Source organism: Pithys albifrons, chromosome 6 (assembly GCF_047495875.1).
Source record: "Pithys albifrons albifrons isolate INPA30051 chromosome 6, PitAlb_v1, whole genome shotgun sequence".
In the NCBI taxonomy this organism is placed as follows: Eukaryota; Metazoa; Chordata; class Aves; order Passeriformes; family Thamnophilidae; genus Pithys; species Pithys albifrons.
Window position 1 is genome coordinate 13,396,713 of NC_092463.1, and position 19,257 is coordinate 13,415,969.

The window sequence follows — 19,257 nt, forward strand, 5'->3', positions numbered from 1 at the left end:
CTTGCAGATTGGAGCACTGGATGTTGTGCCAAGGATGAAGTATCCCTGTTTGCCTCACATGTGTAGCTGTCAGATCAACATGCAGGCCTGGTTTCTGAATAGGGACTCTCAAAGTGGAGAGGCTCCCTTGAAAAATGTTGCAAGTTTAGGGTCAGAAGGAGCATGGATAAATATTTTTTCTTGCTTCCTCATTGCAAGTTCCTTTAGAAAATGTTTTTCTAGAGCTGGAGGGAACACAGATAAATATTTCTCCTTGCTGCCACGTTGTTTGCATGCATCTGCAAGGCACACACTCATATACAGCCAAAGATGTCACCATTTAGAAAGAGAGCGTTTGCCAGAAGGTACTTGACAATTAGCACACGTATTTCCTCATAGAAATACAGGGGGAAACTGTGGTTTCTGATCTACCACTGTGTGGTAACTATTGGCAAATGCCAACTTTTTAATGGTGACTACTTCACCACATATCTTCATTGAGAAACTGCTCTTGATTAGTAGCTACCCTTTAGTTAATAACTAAGTGGCAGGCATAGTTTCAAATGGCAGGATTGGGATTCCCAGTGGATGGAAAGTGGTGCCATTTACTCAGTTTCCCTTTAAACTAATTTGTGCCACCCAAAAACATGACTTGTGGGCGTGTATGTCTGTGTGTCTGTATTTGTGCAGGAGTATGTCAATATTAAAGACTTGTACTTTAGTTTTTCAAAGCCACAGAGTTCAGTCTGGACTAGTGCCAGGAGGAGCAAGCACTTCCAGTGGAGGAGGAGAAAACTCTTAAATACAGCTTTTGACTGGCAGGTTGTTCCTAGAGGGGTTAAAAATAAATGATATGGTTGAAGGTTACAATATCATCTTTTAGTTGCAAGGAAAAAGGCTGTTCCTTTCCTTGCAGGCTTAGTAGGGAAGCGGCCTGCATAGTCGGAGCAGGCAAAATGCACAACTGGCCGCAGCTCTAGCAGGAAGGCAGCATGTGGCCACCAAGGCTTCCTTCTGGGAGCTCAGTTCCTGGCACCTCACTGCGGCCATTTGAGCTCTAAGTCACCACGCGTTGTCCGGGCTGGTGTGTGGAGCTCACTTCAGCAGTGGCTCGGCAGAAAGCCTGCCCAGTTTTGTGTCGGCTCAGTGCATTAACACAGCCATCAAGCAATAATCCCCCTTTTGACTTCGACCCTGAGCAAGTGCCGGTGGTGACGTCCACTGCCTCTGACTCTGCTCTGTGCCAGGGCTGACCATCCCCCACCTTCACCCCACTCCATACCCACCACAGGCCCCAAACCTGAGTTCGTGGGTCCCCCAGGTCTCTTCTTATTCTTCACCTGTCCAGTGTGAACCCGGCAGCCTCAACCGGACACAGAGAGAGGTTCAGACCAAGCGTGTCATGTGTTAGGCAGCCAGACCCTACATCGCTTGTTTCCCCTGATGATGCCTCCTCTGACCCTTCACACTTAGACCCGACTGACAGTTTTTTCTATTGTTTTTTCTCCAGGGCCGTCCAGGCCTGCAAACCTGCCGGGGGCTCCCATAGCTGCCTCCTCCCACCCTCACACATCTGTGATCACGTCACCTCTCCGCGCATTGGCCTCCCTCCCGCCCTGCCTTAGCCTGCCCTGCTGTGGTGCACGTGCAGTCTCAGTTGGCGGGACTCAGACTGAGATTCAGACTGAGACGTCAGGCACATTTGGATGTCATTGTCAGTTGTCAGGTAATAGAAATACTTTTTTTTTGTTGCTATCTGAAGGTCAGTAGTGCTGCTGAGTGATGTCGTCTTTGTTTTGGGAGAGCTGCCTTTGCTGGGTCGCGTGGGAAAGGCAGAGAAAATGCCTTAAATCCCTTTCCCCCTTCCCTCTCTACCCTGGAAGAGGATGGGAAGTGGAAAAGGGCATGTGATTCCCTCCATTTCCCCATCTCTCCCTTCCTGCCTGCCCACCCTCAGCTATTACCCACAGCCACTGCTGGGCTATTTGTGCCATGTTGTGAACAAATGTCTGAGACTCCTCACAGAATGTGATACCACAGTATCAAGATTTCATCTCTCTGGGATGTTTATTTTAAGCCTAATTGGATAACATTTAACATCTGAGCTATTTTTGTTTCCCTTCTTTTTTTCTGGCCTCTCTCCTCAGTCATTCATATTAAAAGGTCTCCTCTGCATCCATGTGCACACAGGGTGTATGTGCTCCATGCTGTTTTTTCCCTTGCTTTGAGAAAATGCTCCTTGGTAACTCACTGTCCATTCCTGGTCTCTACCCCATCAGCTCTTCTTTTTCTTTATTCGTTTTGGATGCCTGACTTTTGTCACCACAAGGAGGGGAAAGTGATGAAAATGAAGGCACACCAAGCTAGCCAAAGAGGACATGGGCATATTGTCGCCAGACCCCACCATTTCAGACCTAGTGATCTCTTTGAAATCAGTGGGTGTTTCTGAGCATGGCTCAGTTGCAAGACTGGATCTATGGTGAACTGTGGGCTGGAGAGGTGAAAACCAGGGGGAGCTTTAAAGAAAATACAGATGTGGCAAAATCCACAAATGTTTATGGAGTCTCACTGTGGTGGGCCAAACCCCAGAGCTCTCATTCATGATAACATTCGTGTAGTTTTAATAGGGAGTTCTCCAAATGATTCTGGATAAATGTGAGGACCAGAGGATTTAGAGAGATAGCAGTGACTGCCAGGAGTAAAGCCCTTGGGAAACAGCTCCTCATTTTCCTCCTGAAGCTGGCAAAACTTTGCTGTGCTCAGTTTATTCCTTCTGCAAGTAGTGATACCACCTGGCTGCAGTATACTGTATCTAATGAGAATGTCCCTGTACATATCTCACTGATGTAATAAAGCAAGGCAAAATGATTTGCAAGAAATTTAAATTTGCATCTTGGAAGCCCATTGTCTTGAAAGATAAAATATTCTCAGGAGGAGGTTCCCTTCAGGGTGCTGTTTTGCCCCTGATAAGTGCATGCAGAGAAGGTTCCTGTGCTGCCTGGAAGATGCTCAGCCTGCACCCATCCGCTTGCACTGGGGTGCAGGCACTTGGGCTTGCAGGAATGTGAGATGTGTGGTGAGGTGCTGTCAGTGCTTCTGGGGGTTTGGTTAAATTTTCTGTTCAAGCTGCTGTATGCAGTGTGTCAGGGGATGTTGTTTTAATCAAACTGCTTCATCAGCCTCAGCAGACTGACAACTGGCCTGAGATGGGTGTCAAGACAGACTCTTGCAAATGGTGAGGATTGAATCAGAAAGTCAGATAGCTCTCCTACCTTCTGCATTCCTTCCTCCCAGTAGTCAGTAAACCAAACTGGAACGGATCTCCTGTTTTGTTGTTCTTTCTTCACTGGTGTAGCATCCATGCATGTGCCTTCGGTGGGCAGGTAGTTGTAACAGTGAACTGGATTCTCAGGTTCCCTGTTGATTCTGATGCCAGCAGGTAGTGGTAAGGGAAACAAGTACAACTAAAAATAGAAAAGGAAGGAAGGAATAACCTACTAAAGAATGTGGGAAGGTGAGTGTTTTGGACTTCGTGAACTTTGAGTTCTCACTTTGGAGTTCTGTGCTGAGAGTTTTCAGAGTTGCCTGTTTGCTGGGAGAGCGATGCCAGCTCTGTGGAGAGAGAGACCTGTTATGGCTTCCTGTAATTACTGCTGCAGTCTGCAGCACTTAGAGAATAGGTTATATCAAAGTGCATGCTGCTTGCTTATGACAGTAGTTGGTCAAGGTCTGCTTGAAAGAAACATTTTCTTCCCTTGAAAAAGGAGATTATGCCTACTTAACCCTTTCTTAGCTCCCATAGTATTCACTGTATGTGAGCCTGGACATGGTTCATGGCAAGGGTTATGGGATCTTTCTGTCCCCCAAAATGTTTTGTGGAAATGGAGGAAAAGTGAGTTCTTTGTGTTGACTAATAATCTAGTGACAAACCCTGCATTGTGCCCTCTTTTTTAATGTAGACATTTACAATAGTCTCTTGCTCCAGCTGTAGAGATCAGCTTGTCTCTCTGACTTGATTAGCCTTTTATTCTGTCAGCGCTGTTCTTCCTTCTGAGGAATTGTTTTCCTTCTTTGAACAAAAGCCATCAACAGTTCCTGCCTCTCCTCATCCTTCATTGTTTTGTACCTTTCCTGTTTTTCAGTATGCATTTAATTCAGGACCTGGAGTTTTTCTGTGCAGTTCTGAAGCACATTGTGACTCTGAAGGCTTGAAGTTGCAGGTACTCCCAAGTCTCTGCTGGGCACTCACAAATCAGGCCCTCAAGAGTCCCTTGCAGCAGTTTGTGCTGGAAAATCTAAACTTCTGGCTGCCAGTGGGATTTGGGAAACACATGTGTGAAAAACTGCATTTGAAAATCTCCAACCTAGATAGGAGTGATGACCCAAGATGCTGAGTGGTGTTCAGTCATGCACAGAGGAAGTCATGCTGCCTCATCCAGAGCTGCTAGTGATCTTTAGAAAACCTGCTGCTGATAGTAGTTTCAATCACAGTAAATGGTGCTGAGACTTCTGCTTGGATGTCCACTGTGCTGCTTGGCCAGTGCAGGTCATGGTCTCCTCTGTCTTTGTTCAATTCTTGGTGTTCAGGACATGATAGGATGAGGAATTTGCATGTAAAGGTCTATGTTTTCCATGTGATTTATAAAAACCAAAAACTTACCACTGGTTCAAGCTCTCTCAGTTCCTTCCTTCCTTCCTTCCTTCCTTCCTTCCTTCCTTCCTTCCTTCCTTCCTTCCTTCCTTCCTTCCTTCCTTCCTTCCTTCCTTCCTTCCTTCCTTCCTTCCTTCCTTCCTTCCTTCCTTCCTTCCTTCCTTCCTTCCTTCCTTCCTTCCTTCCTTCCTTCCTTCCTTCCTTCCTTCCTTCCTTCCTTCCTTCCCTTCCTTCCCTTCCTTCCCTTCCTTCCCTTCCTTCCCTTCCTTCCCTTCCTTCCCTTCCTTCCCTTCCTTCCCTTCCTTCCCTTCCTTCCCTTCCTTCCCTTCCTTCCCTTCCTTCCCTTCCTTCCCTTCCTTCCCTCCTTCCTTCCTTCCCTTCCTTCCCTTCCTTCCCTTCCTTTCCTTCCTTTCTTTCCTTCCTTTCTTTTCTTTTCTTTCGCCTCAGAAGCTTTTGTCTCTTGAATTGGGTTCTCCCATTTTAAATGTTTTTAGTACCTATTTCATTAGAAGTTGTAATAGAGTAATGAAATTGACAGGGTTGTGTAGCTTGGATCTAAAATATAAATGGGCAGAGCATTCATTTTGCTTTACCCCTAGCCAGATTAGGGTGCTTTTTTGAGCCTGCTTTTTATTTCATTTCAATGAATTGCTACTGCTGAGAGTAACTGTAAACCACACAGGTTTTTTTTGCATAACAGAGACATGCAAATGATTGTTGAGAGACATAATTATGTAAAGAAAAGTATATGCCTGTATGCATGCACACATACACTGCAATGCTTTTTGTGGGGCTATTTTTTCACAATACATCTTCATAAGGCTCCTTTTATGATGCTGATTTATTAATATTGTACATTAAGGCTTAAATTGTCAAATCTGCCTAAGAGATTTGGATGCCCATTTCCCATTAAAGTTAACGAGAAATGAGCATTGAAAATCTCAGTGCAGAAGTGCATGGCACTTTACAGTGTGCTCTCCAAAGGAAAAAGTCCCTGCCCTGAAGATACTGTGGTGCAAAAGCCCTAGAAACAGGATCGTAATTGGCGTAAAACAAAGGGGATTGTAATCACACAGAGAATAATTTGTCCCCTGTGCCTGCATTCAGATATATACCCAATCTGAAATCTTTGGACCTGGGCCTGCGAGTAAGGGTTTTTATATACCCCCGTAAAGATAATTAAATCTGTCCAATACACATATATTCATCTAACCAGTGAAACTGCTTCCTTCCCACATGTAAGCTGGTGGAAGGAGGTGGGAAGCAATTACAATACTTAGTTGCATATATAAAAACAGCAAGTGGGCATGGACAGCAGTGATTAATGGACAGGGCTGTGAAGTTTAAGGTCTAAAACAGAGGAAGGCATGGGGCCATAGCTCAGAGGAGAGGAACAAGTGCCTGCTAATTCAAGGAATCAGCTGTACTAGTCATTAGGACATTCTGAAAATCACAGTCATCTTGTAAAGTTAATATCAATTTACTTGGCTACTGAAATTCTACTTATTGCTTCATTTAACTAGTCTGGTGTTTTCTTGGCAGAGATTAAGGTGACAATAAAGATAAAAGCAGTCCCTGTAAGTAAATCATAGGTTTTAAAAGAATACTTTTCCCTCCTTCTATTATATCACCATATTCATTTTATGTTGTTTTATAACGGCATTCAGCCAATAAGAAGGGCTAGATTAGACCACCCTGCTGTAAAAAGCTTGATGCAATTAATACGATCTGTCTAGAAAGCAGTATTATTTCAAAAACTTTTATGTTAATGATATGGTATGCACTTGGAACATTTCTTACTTGAACAAGAAGCATGCTTTTGTTCACTCCAGACTGGGTTTTATTAACACAGGAGGATCAATGGAAAACAAAATAGTAATCAGAGTAGAGAATCCAAACTCATCCAGCAAAAACCTCCTAACTCATCATGTCCCAGGACAATGGCTGGTACTCTACTCTTCATTTTTTGTTGAGTGGAATGTCAAAAAGAAAAAAGGTGCACTAAAACTTGTTTTCTGTTTAGCACTGAGTGCTTTTTTGAGATGATAAAGAGGAATTGGGTATAAGTGTCTGAGGACAAAGACCTATATTTCCCTGAGACCCTTTGTAAATGTATCTTTTCATTTTGCTGCATAAAGAAGTGGTTTGCATAAAGTGCTGGCTAACTTTCAGGAAAGATGTCCCTATTAGTCATAGCTACATGTATTTATTTATTTTAGTGAAATATTTAATGCATGCTATAGTCGAACTGACTTTGTGGATGATACTTACAGAGTGCAGAGGTATGTGAGAGATGTATATACTAAAAACAGTAATGCATCAGTCTGAGTGTATTCATCCATCTTTACACCTGTCTATCGATCTATGTGTTCATTCATCTATCCAAGTATTAAAATCATATGTGACCTGCTGTCTGTGCAGCCCTCTGTCTCACTAGATATTAAAATCGGATCCAAACTCAACATAGGTGGGTCTAACACAGGCTGATTTTTTGACTGAATGGTATGTTTGTCGAGAGGCAGCGAAGGGACCTTAAGACTGCAGAGTGGTGACCGAAATGAGGGTGCTGTATGGAGCAGGGTTGCTGGCAATGCGAGCATGGCTGCAGCTTTGTTCTAGACAGATGGCTGATCACTATAACTTTGTAAGTCCTAATTATGTCAAGTTAAGAACCAGCAGGAGCAGTAGTGATATTTAAAGGTGGTTTAAAGTGGATGCTTGCCATTTGCAGACATCTCAGGAAAAAAGAAAAGCCCTTAATTGCAATATTAATGGGTGGAACTGAAGTCTGGTAGTCTTGGGACAAAAAGGTTCAAGGCAATATTGCCTGCAGTAAGGACAGTGGCTCCAACATTGAGGGAGTTAACTCGATCACATACCACTACACTAAGCCCAAGAGTCTGAACTCTTCAAACGCTCCAAATGGAGAGCTAAATCAAAGAATCCTGTTTCAAATCCATCCAAGATGTTGCTGTTTTTCTCCTCTGACAGGAGAAGCATTTGGAAGTGCAGTTTCTTTCTTTTTTTATAGCTGTCTTAAAAAGGAGTTTGGATGTTTAGCACAGCTGGTGCTCATTACATTATGCACTATCAATAAAATAGCATGTGTAATTAATTTTTAATGCAGTGCTGTATGCAGCTCTTTAAAGCAGTTACTGTATGGAGAGAGCCGACACTGGTCACTGACATCAGAAATATTGAAATAGAGGGCTAGATTTTGCATTTTTAAAGTGTGTATCTGCAAGTGGGGGAAGGGCAATTCCCAGCCAGCAGTTCTCTGGCCACAATCAAATTTAAAAATATAAGAACAAGATGGATGAATGTGATTTTATAATTTGCTTATTGGAATGAATGATTTTATTTCCTTCCAGAGTTTGCTGAGCAGTGGCTGGATTAGGAGTAGGTGACTTCAGAGCATAGGTAAGCGCCAGGGGAGCGCACAGCAACTGATCCATCTTTGTTAAAGCACAAACAGGTTTTGGTGGTATCAGGTAGGATATGAGGCAAAAAGTGAGCTTATGGGAAAGCAAGGAAAGGACATTTCTATCTCATTGAACAGTTTTGGTTTTTCTTCACAGGGCTCTTTTTTTGTGCCTTATTGTTCCCATTAGTATTAAACCCCATTTTCCCCCTGTGGTTCATTAAACATTTGGAAGTATTGGTAGTATGGAAGGGAAAGAGTAGCTTAGTTACACAGAGGCACTACTGATGGCAAGGTGCCTGCTGCTCTGACAGAAGATCCAAACAAATCACAGTCTTCTTTTTTTTTTTTTTTTTTTTGCATATGCAAGGTTTGGGCACCATCATAGCTTTTGGCAACCATTATGTCCAGAAACACCTTGGTTATCCAAAGGAGAAGAAGACCTGTTTTTGAAGTTGTAGCATGGTGCATGTTTGTATTCAGCAAGGGGATGGGAATAGCTTTCCTGTTTCTGCTGAAGAGTAACCACCAGGGATGGTTTTCAGGATGGGGCAGCCATTCCCTTGCTGCCACTGCTTTCCCAGCCGTTTTCAGGGAGTTGAATGCCTCTTGGTGAATACTTCCTAAATAGAAAAGAAATCAACTGCAGGAAGAGAAGGAAGGAAGCAATCACCTAAAAAGCGACAAAATAAGGGGTAGTGCTTGTCAGGTGCCTTGCCTTTTGGTTGGTTGGGCAATGCACCCGTTTTGTAAGAGCAGATTTTTTTTTTAATACACATGCATGAGGCATAAATGTTTGCAATTATTCTTTCTTTCTCTCGGTAAATTGCGGTTCCTTTGTACATAACATATGCTAAACAGTTCACTTGTACAGCCTCACCTGGCATATTCAGGATGGAGTTTCCTCCTGCCCCTTCAGCAGTAGCTTTTTGTCATCACTTTTCTTCTTGCTTTCTGTCAGATTCATGTGGATGTGTTTGTGTGTCTGAGCCAGGAAGTGAATTGGCCTGTTCAGTTTGTGAGAGGAGATAAACCTCTCATGCACAAATATAATGCTCAGTGTCAAAGGAAGTAGAGCAAGCTATGGTATATGGCGTAGGTAGTTGTGATGAGAACTGCTCTTTAGTTCTCAAGCCAGAGTGGGAAAGGTGGAGGCAACAGAGAGGCGTACATTTTGTAGTGAAATCACTTCATTTTATTTTATTTTATTTGTTTCAGAGGAATTGGATCATTTCTTCCTGGAGTGACTCAGGTTTAGGCCAGAGAACTGCAAAAAAATTACCTTGTGTCCCTCCAGAGCTATCTAATTCAGAGGACCTGGGCTCTTTTTTATTTTCGGAGTGCTTCATAAAAATAGATGTAAGGAAGAGTGCTGTGCTCAGAGGGGATGCTTTATGTTCCGAAAGGGATTTGAGTCAAAGAAGCCATGCTGATGCACCTTGCATGTTCCCCACCGGGCTCCTGTGTTCTGCATGTTTGTCCTTTCTGCTGAGCAGTAAGCAGCCGAGCAACTGTTAGACACATGCGTTTTTATGCTGTTTGCTTTCCTTTAGACAGGTTTTTTTCCAAGCATTTTTGCAGTATGTACAGAAACCTGGTACGCTAGTGTGTGGTACATGCTTTTGGTATCTTTATTTTCCTCTTGTTTTTGTCTTAATCAAGCCATTTCTATGGGTCCCTGATTCAGCTAACATAACTTGCCATAGCATAGGGGAAGTCAGGTTCAATGAGATACTGAAACACTCACTTGGAAAGAAGCAAGCAAAAATCCCACATAGTGAGGGCTTACATTTTTTATGAATTCAGCTGTATGAGTCAGAGGTCCTGGGACTTCTGGAATGAGGTTAATGCAGACACTAAGCAAGGACATGGGGAGACACAGATGCTGGAATCTTGCCATGAAATGGTGTTTTGTACATTACTGTCTTTGCTATTAACATAAAAAATCTCTGGTTAGAGTGGGGCTGGTTTGCACAACATACCTGCTGCAGCTTTTATGCTGGTTTAAATACCACTTGTCTATTTGAAACCTACTGTAAATTTATTCTTTTCAGTGCATCCCCTGGCAGTATGAGGGGAGCATCCCATCCTTTCTGTGTGTCAGACTGCCTCCTTATACATCCTGTATTGACCTAGATTACTTCATGTGAGACACAGATGTAAACTTGATCCTTATGTCTCTCCCACGGCTGTGTGACAAGTGTGGTGCTTCCAGGGTGTGCTGTGCCATGCCAACAGTCCACTGAGAGATGGGTCAGGGGCTGCCTAGGGATGCTTGGCTGAGCATCTTTCTGTGAGGTGTGTTCTGACTTCAGTGGTTGTTATACTGTTCTTCCAGCTGTGAACATGGTCTATGGAATTCCGGGATGTACAAAGATTTAAGTAAGAATCACAGTATTGTTGGGAAATACATACCATTTAAAATGTCCATGGTGATTAGGGCAAAACCCAAAAATCCATGGAACCCTGTAAGACCTCAGCATGGCGCTGGTGCCTTTTGCATGCAGGGGAGCTAGTGTTTTCGGTTTGCATCTTCTGACAGAATTTTGACTTATTTTCTCCTCTTGTCTGGTTGAACCGGGAGACAGTAAGTTCATTTATTATGGCATAGATAGGCCTATAATGATAAGTATATAAAAAAATTAGATCCGAGTGTTTACAGATTGATTAATCTGGATCTTTAATAAGTGTGTGAACTGTTGAGTAAACTGGTAACAGGATCATTGTGGTTGTATAAGTGAGGACAATATTAGTGAGTAACTTTACTTTCCTGTAAAACTTTCTTAAAAAACCAAGTAATTCTTTCTCTATTTTTTCTGTTTCCTCCTCAAACTGAATCTTAAATGCTCTTTAGCCTATTGAAGGAAAACACTTCTCTATGATTATCAATAGATACATAGAATAGTTGTAAAATGATCCTGTGAAATTGCTCTAAACTCCTTCTCAGTTTCCTTTGTACTTTTTCTGCCCATTTTCCACATGGAGTGCTGTGAAATCTGCATTGATGCTGCCCCTGCCTCCATCACCACTGTCACCATTCATTAGTGCAGTTGAGCACACTCATAAACATCTGAACTCTTCCCATATTTAGAGCTTTCTAGCCAGCAAATCTTCCCTTCTGCTCTTCCCTTTTTGAGAAAAAATCCAGTGGTCAGGTTTTGAAGTGACCACTTGAGATATAATTTTAATTCAGTAGTCTGGTAGCATCCAGAGCTGTAAGAGAGAGCAAGAGTGTGGAAGAAGTACCACCACTGCTTAAATAATTTTCTCCTTGCCCTTTCCTGCTAAGTTTGCCAGGCTGTGTCTTGTGCTTATAAACTGAGATTTTTTAAATTTGTTTTTTCCTTAATAGGTAAAGATAAGTGAGTGCTGTTTCTCACTTTCTCCTCACTTTTTCTTCACAGATGTCTTTGCTCTCTGGGGCCAGCTGGCACTGCTGGGGAGGTATTACCCAGGGGATTTCATTGCCTCAGGATTAGATTTCCCCATGTACATGGCAGCATGGAGCTAGATTGCGTATAGCTCACTCCCAGCAAGTCCCAGTGAGTCACCATCCTGCTTGCTGGGCTGTCTGATGGGAACAAGATGCTTTGTCCCCTGCCACCCTGGACATGGAGCTTCTGCCCATCCGTACCTTCCCTTTCCTTTGCTCTGCTCCAGACATTCATACCTTTTTCTCTGTTTTAGTATATAATTTAAACTTTGCTGTAAGGTAGGTCTTTCATTTGTTGCTGTCACTGCCAGTGGGCCCTGTAGTAACAATTACAGCATTTTTTTTCTAAAACTCAAGTCCAAAGTGAATTTTCTGGGTTTAGTGTTTTGTTTGGTTCCGCCCCCCCCCCCCCCCCCCCCATCCCCGCATCATATTTTTTAAATGGAAATGACTGCTGAAAGTAAACACAGCTTGCAACCTACAGACTTACTGGGCCAGCACAAATTTCCCTAATAAGCTGGGGGCAGGGGAGGGGGGGCGGTGTGTGCGTGTGTGTGTTTTTCCCCCTTATACCTTGGAATAAGAGTCCTGCCTCTTTAAATCCTAACTCAAACTTTACTGGCGATTTTACAGAGCCTGGTTTCATTTATAGTGGAGCCAGACTTGCTGTGTGAGAGCCGTCCGCATGCTGGAATTAGTCTTAAGCTCGCTTCTGTGGCGTTGCCAAATTCCATGTTTGTGTTTTATTTAGAATTCTTTTCACGGCCAGTCGAATCTGTTCAGGCACACATAGGCAGTGTTGCGCCCCATGGAGAAAATAAGCAAGTTTGCGTTTTCTTTGGCATAGGCCGTGGCCACAAAAGACTGTGGTCTAAAAAAACATTTTTTAAAAGCTATTTTAACCCATAACAGATGTATAAAGTAGGCACATGCATGCCAGCTTCCTTAGTTTTAATTAAAAAATAATTATGGATTTAATGGGATGCTAGTGACAAATTTGGATGAATGGTGGGTGACATTAACTCAAGGCTTGCTTCAACTTATAAATTAGTGCATTTCTCTTGGCCAGTGGTACAGATGAAATTAACCGAAGGAGTAGATTAATATTTCTTAAAGTTACATCGAACCAAATGAAAAATCAAATCAAATAAAAACCCAAGGCCCCTTCCTCCCTCTCTCCCTCAGATTCCCATTTGCATGAGATCACAGAATACGGAGGAAAGGTTATTTTCTCTGGCTAATAAATTACCTGGCCAACAATAAAGTAGACTTAGGTTCTCAAGGTACCTATCCCTTTCATAATTTCACATTGGTAGCCACACTGCCAAATTATTGTGATTAATGTCAGCAGGTGCTTCCATTTATAACCACATCTAACTAGCTAACATGGTACCTCTGAGCCAGAAAATCTTAAATATAAACCCTACATACGGCATGTTGCAATGGTTCTCTCTCCATATCATACTGGCCATGATTTCTCACGTTTAGGCTATTTTCAATTTGGGGCTCGCCAGAACTGGGCTAGATGCACAGGCTTGCACAGGTAACAACAGTTTATATTTATGAAGAAATAAACAAAGGAGTAATAAACATGTAATGGGCTAACCCCAGATGGTATCTCTGGTGTTATTAGTCAGGTGCATGTATAGTTGACGAAAGGAGAGGGAAGGATTAGCATGGGGAGGCTCTAGATACTGAAGGAGAAGAGGTCTGATGGGTTCATTGGAAAAAGTGTCTTCACATTCAAGCCTCCATCCCACCCACTGACACCCTGAATAGGTGCTGAGTAGAAAGGTGATAAGGCAGCAAAGCTTTTTAGGGTGTGCAGCAGAATCACATTTCTTCTGTTTGTCCCATCCTGATTCCTTCCAGCTGCAAAGGCAGCTCGGTGTGGGATGGGGCTTTCTTAATGGGAGCAGATGATCAGCTTTATGATCTATGGCACAGGGAGATCCTAGGATCCTTTTGTTTCCGGGATAGCAAAACCCTGTTTGCTGTTCTCTGACAGATTCTTTCAGGAAACTTCTCATCTGCTAACATTTAGCTCTCATTTTAAAAAGCAACCCTGAAACACTGCTGATATGTGTAATCTAGATGGGGAGAGTCCTTCTGCCCTTACACAGTGCTAGTTTTCTGTAATGAATATGTTAAATTGTTTCCTTATTTGAAAGTCAAAGTGACTGTTGGTAAAAGCAAGTTGGGGAAGGAGAGTGTCAGGTGCTTGGTGGATACCTGTCCACATTTCCTGTGATCAGTCCCTTTGTTTTTTGATCTACCTATGTTTTATGACTAATTTCCATGCAACTGTTGCAGGGTCCCCCACCTTGTTTGCTGAAAGCTGTCTGCCACGTTAAGCTGAGGAAATCCAGCAAAAGGAAGCTGCTCTGCTTGGTTTGAGCCAGTCTGGAGAATTTGAGCTACTCAGGGAGATCCATTTGATCCCTCAGGGAGGGCAGTGTCTCTTCTTGATGTGCAGGATGTCCATTGCCTGAAGCTGAACCAAGCCAAGACTCTAAGGATACAATTCTTAGGCTTTGTTTAACTGCAGTTAAAGAGATTTTCCTTCGTCGATTGCATGAGGATTTCTGTGGTAACATTTCCCTGAGCTTGAATTCCTCATGAGGGAAAATGAAGCTCCAGCATGAAAAACATGAGTCATGCAGTACAGATGAGAGTAATTTTTGCATTCCTGGAATTTTTGGAAGGGAAACATTACATTCATGATAATCCTTTCAATTATACCTTATTGCTAAAATAATCCATGAGGCATTCTGCAGTAGAGCCCTCTGCTATTTGGTTAAAGTTGAGGCTTTGAAAATAGCACCTGAAAGCTTTTAGACTCCTGTGTGTCAGTATCTTAATTTTCTTTTGATGTTGCTACACACATGATCGTCTTCCACCCTTATTTACTCCTTTGGATTTTTTTTGTTTAATAAATAAGGCTAATTTGATTTGTTCTGATCTGTCTCAAGTATCTAATTGCTGCTGTTGAGAATGATTAATGTCCAGTTGAAAGGATTCCATATCTATAAATGAGAACTGAAAGCAGATGTTAGTTTGATGAACGTGTGCTGCCCATTCTTTGTCTGCACTGGCTCAGAAAGCAGGCTGCTGCTATCTCACTATCTATCAAAAGAGAGATGTTAGATGCCAAATACAGTTCAGAGGCACACACTGATCATGAGCAGAGCGAACAGTTAACAAATAATGTATCCCAGGTAGGTTTTTTTCTCTGCTTGTGAAATATCTATACACAAGACAGTGTTATCCTCAAATTGTCAGAAGTACTTGACAAACTCCAGTTCAGGGGAATGCATTGTGAATTGATGACAACCAGGACTGCTCAAGGAGCAGTGTTGTATTTTGTCCAAGGACAGGTAAGTTCAGTTTCCAGTGCTAGTGTGTGCACAGTGCTGATTTTGAAGTTAATTGAATCCATAAAGAAACCCCCATCAAAACCAAACCAAAGCTGATACTATTTGCTTTGCTATTTGTGGACTGGCTAGTTGCTCAAGCATTTCTGGCAAGCCAGACCAAATGCTTTTCAGAGTTCTCTTGCTTGAGTTCATGCAGATCTGTGGAGAGCAGACAGTAAAAAGAGCAAAAGACCAAATTGGCTGGGCACAAGATCAAGTTTTGTATCATCCAGGCAACTTTGACATACACCTGCACACAATAAATGCAAGAGCTTTTTAGATAAAAGCAGTTACAAACAGGATCTTTTCGCATGAGCTCTCCGGTTTAGTAATGATGCTTTAACAGCCCTTTCACAAACGGTGCTCTCTTGTGTTCTCCGGACTGCTGGACTTCACCTTCCCAGCCAGTGTGTAACAGCAGGTTAGCAGCCAGTGTGTGGAGGAGGAGAAATTTTGGCCAAGGGCAGGCATTTCTGATAATGGCAATAGGATTGTCAGCTTTAAAAAAACCCCAAAGATTTCTTGCTTTTTAAAGACTCTTAAAAGTATTTCTAGTAGTTTTAAAGTGTTGACCAGCATTACTGTGAGTAAAAAACAGCTTAACAGATTTAGTCACTTCGATTTTTTTTTTTTATTAATAGCTGTTGCTTTTTTACTGTTTGTTAAATCACTATTCAGGTAATGTATAGAAATCTGTTTCACAGGTGAACAGACATAGATGTAAAGATGAACACAAATCTTCCTTGCTGTCAGTAAATCAGGCTGATTTGGGATGTGTGTGTGGCCCAAGAGGGAAAGAGAGAGAGGAGGGTAGATGGAGGATAAAAGGAGACAGAGAAAGAAAGGACTTGGAGTCATGGAGAAGGATAGGTACTGACATCTTTGAGCTCTGTCTATGTCAGCTTCTGTGCTGTAGTCATGTCAAAATTACAGCAGAGTCCTTCCAGTGTGACTGCTTCTCTGGGACCTGAATAGGACTCTACATATAGCCAGGTGAGAACAGAGGAGACACTCTTTTTTTGTCCCAAAAACTGTTTTTTTTTTTTTCATTTGGGATGTAACTCTATAATAATATTAATTCCAAATATAACTGTTTCTTAAAATCCATGTGTTTTGAGTCACAAGATGGTACTGAAGTGGGCAGTAAGACTTTTTCAATTAAAGTAACTATACTTTAGCAGTGTAAAGCCTGGCCTTTTAGATTGTTTCTTATGATTTTTCCTGACCTGTATCTACCTGACTGTGCTATAATGTCAACAATTCCCAGCTGATATACCTCACAAAGTTACTGGAAATTGGAAAATGGGCCAAAATAAAGTAAATGGTAACTCTCTTCCTTTCAGGACATACTTCAAGTTATTAAACAACAAACCCTGCTTTTTGTCTTCTTTCATTTCTCTTTATTTCTCCACACTCTTCCTAGCTTTATTTTCTCATAGGAAGGAAATGGAATTGATGTAAATATGGCTATCCTAAATCAGGCTTGTGAGATATTCATGTGGCTGATATCATTACTGGACAGCCTGCAGTGCATGGCAAACTTCATTTCTGAATTCAAGACTGAATTCAAGAGATGGAGCATGGAGCACAGCTGACCAGGGAGTCAACACTTTTATGTTGCAATTTCTTTTGATCTAGTCTCTTTAGGTGGAGTAAGAGAGAGTATCTTTGAGAAAATGTTTTTTGACATGGTGGCTTTCCTCATTGCAATGAACAGAATGAGCTGCGAGTGTGTAATTTTAGCAGGACAGGGCTTGTCTGCAGTATTTTATTGTTTCTGGAAGTGGTCACTTGAGCAAGTACACATGTGCTATGAGTAAGTATTGGTTTGCTCTGGCTGCTTCTTAGCAGGTTTTCCTATGAATGAAGGTGTGTCTGGCCTTGGGCAAATTGTGGAACTCCCTCATGTTGTCAGCAAGAGGGTGTAAAGGGGTTGTTGGGAACTTCACGTGGAGCTCATAGCTCAGTGCACATCTGAGGCTCAGCATCAGGAATCTCATATTTGCTCTGCACCAACAAATATTCTCCTGGCCTTACACAACTGCAGGCATGGCTGTAAGGATTAATCATGCGTCTAAAATCAAAGGAAAACACCGCACAGGGAGTGTTCCTTGGAAAAAAAGCAGCTTTAGGAGACCAACAACAGGCTCAATTTACAGGTGGGAGAAAACAAAGCATTCTTGTCTAGGGGTCCCCAGTGATACCAATGAAAGGACCCTATATCTGGCTAAAATAGGAAAATCCAGGTTGAAAAATACTGTGAGAGGATTTGAGAATTTGCAGTTTGCTTTTATTGTGATCCAGTGAAAAGCATTAATAAGAGAGGGAGATCCTTGCATGTCATGTCCTGTTCCCTACAGTTTGGGAAATCTAATTCCAAGCTCCTGTTGAATTTTCCCTGTGATCTTGGTAAGGACCCTTAATTTCTCCCTGGCAAGTGTCCCACAAACTCAGTAAGGAATTCCAGCTCCACACTGTTCTGGGAATATTATGAGGATAAAGATGTGTAAGTTTCTGAGGTGCTCATATACTAAAATAATAAAAAGCTACAGAAGTATATAAAATGAATTGGAATAATTTAGGCTAATTTCTGATGACCTGCTCGTCCAGGATTTTATTGGATGTGATGTAAATGAGACTAAGGGCCATTGATAGTGATTGATGTTTATTCAACTCTTACTGTGTTTAAAATACTCACAAGTGTATAAAAGGTACTGCTATTACTCCTCTCTGTGAAAACAGTGGATCAAATTGTGCTCTCAGGTACAGCAGCTCAAGACCATTGCAAATTAAATCACTGGAAATCAATGGGGTTGCACATTTGTAACTGAGATCAGAATTTGGCTTGGCCTGGTGCAGTGCTCTATGTGCTAATTCTTGCATCTGAACCTGGAAGAAATGGCTTTTTTATTACAGAAGTGCTTGAAGAGACCCCAGGAAAGTAAGGTGTAAATATTAGAGTCTGCCAAGAGCTAGCGGCAGTTTCTGCCTAATAAACTGGAAGTAAATAACGTGGTGATTAGCTGGAATTGGCAGGCCACTTAAAGGCAGTACTGACTGGATATATAGTTTTCCCTGCTCACACTTTAATACTATATAATAGCATGTATGGATGCTTGGAAGACATATGAACTTCAGCAGAATTTGTTCTGAATGTACCTTGAAACTTCTATTTTTGAATAATCTCAATGATAATAACAACAAACAATAAATACTTAGCTACAACCATTCATCCCAAGGAGACCAGAGCACTTCTAAAATGAAGAGTGAGCAACTAATACTCAACAAAATCCAAGTCATTACAGCAAGGGTAGTTTTGTAGTTCAAGTGGTGAACTGGGAAGACAGAGGAAATTGGGGTTTCTTGCTGCTGCCTGCACCACACAGTCACTCTGTAGTCATGGCTAACTCTCTTTTCCCCTAGTATGTGTCTGTATTGGAGGCATATGAGGCTTAATCTCAAGCAGTTATGTGGATAAAGCAAGCAGTGCAAGAACCTAAACAGGATTACTGTGAATAAACTTGAACATTCAGAGAAAATGAGCCTGTGGACATCCACTCTAGGAAGAAATATGATCACATAGTGAGGGAACAAATGAACTCTTTCAGGGGAGAACATAGATGAAGTCCATGGAAGTTATCAGAAAAATCAGTTGCTATTGATTCAGTGAGCATTAGGTCAGGTTTCTTGCTCCCTGACTGCCATTAAGTTGCATTTCAGGACATAACAGGGCATTTTGGTGAGGACTGTAAGAGAAAGTTTGGCACAGTCCACTCATTTTTGCAATTGCCATGCTCCTGTCTTATTTCTCTCACTTCTTACATTTTCTATACTGTAAATAGCAAGAGAAGAATCTGGTTCAGTTGTCATTTGCTGCTTTTCTGAGTTCTACTTTAAACTCTAATTTGCAGTCTGGATTACTTTACATTTTCTTTACAGTGAGGAGGTTCCTGTTGCAAGGAAGAATTCCCCTCTCCTATGTAATAAAATGACCAGGCTGGTTTAGCATTGTGTTCTCAAAGAGAAAAGGATATAAAATACTCAAACAGTGCCAGGTGCCCTGACAGAATTAATACTTCACAGTAGTGTGTCATTCCTGCAGCCTCTTTTTTTCAGTTACCCATCCCTCTTAGTCATTTCATTAGTCATTATTTTGGCAAGGAGTGTAGCGATCTGGTTTGATTGGAAAGCAGCAGGCTATATTGTCCAGCTTTGTTACTTATAGTGGCCATCCTATTGACATATAAATTTCTAAGAATTTAGGCTGTGTATGGGTCAGAAAGTGTAGTGCTTCTTGACTCCTCCACTCTGTGAACTATAGAATTTTGGTGGTTTAGAAGTGGAGTGATAATCCTTA

At 41.9% G+C, this 19,257-nt stretch overlaps 1 protein-coding gene across 3 annotated transcripts in view; it reads left to right on the plus strand.

Moving 5' to 3' along the window:
• BCL11B (BCL11 transcription factor B) overlaps positions 1 to 19,257 on the plus strand; it is a 96,612-nt gene that overhangs the window by 41,165 nt on the left and 36,190 nt on the right. For 2 of the 3 annotated variants that reach the window (XM_071557559.1, XM_071557557.1), the window contains exon 3: positions 1,490 to 1,705. The exons of the other annotated variant lie outside the window; for it this stretch is intronic. In XM_071557559.1, coding sequence (XP_071413660.1) covers positions 1,490 to 1,705 — 216 coding nt within the window. The remainder of the gene's footprint in view (positions 1 to 1,489; positions 1,706 to 19,257) is intronic. 3 annotated transcript variants of the gene reach the window in all.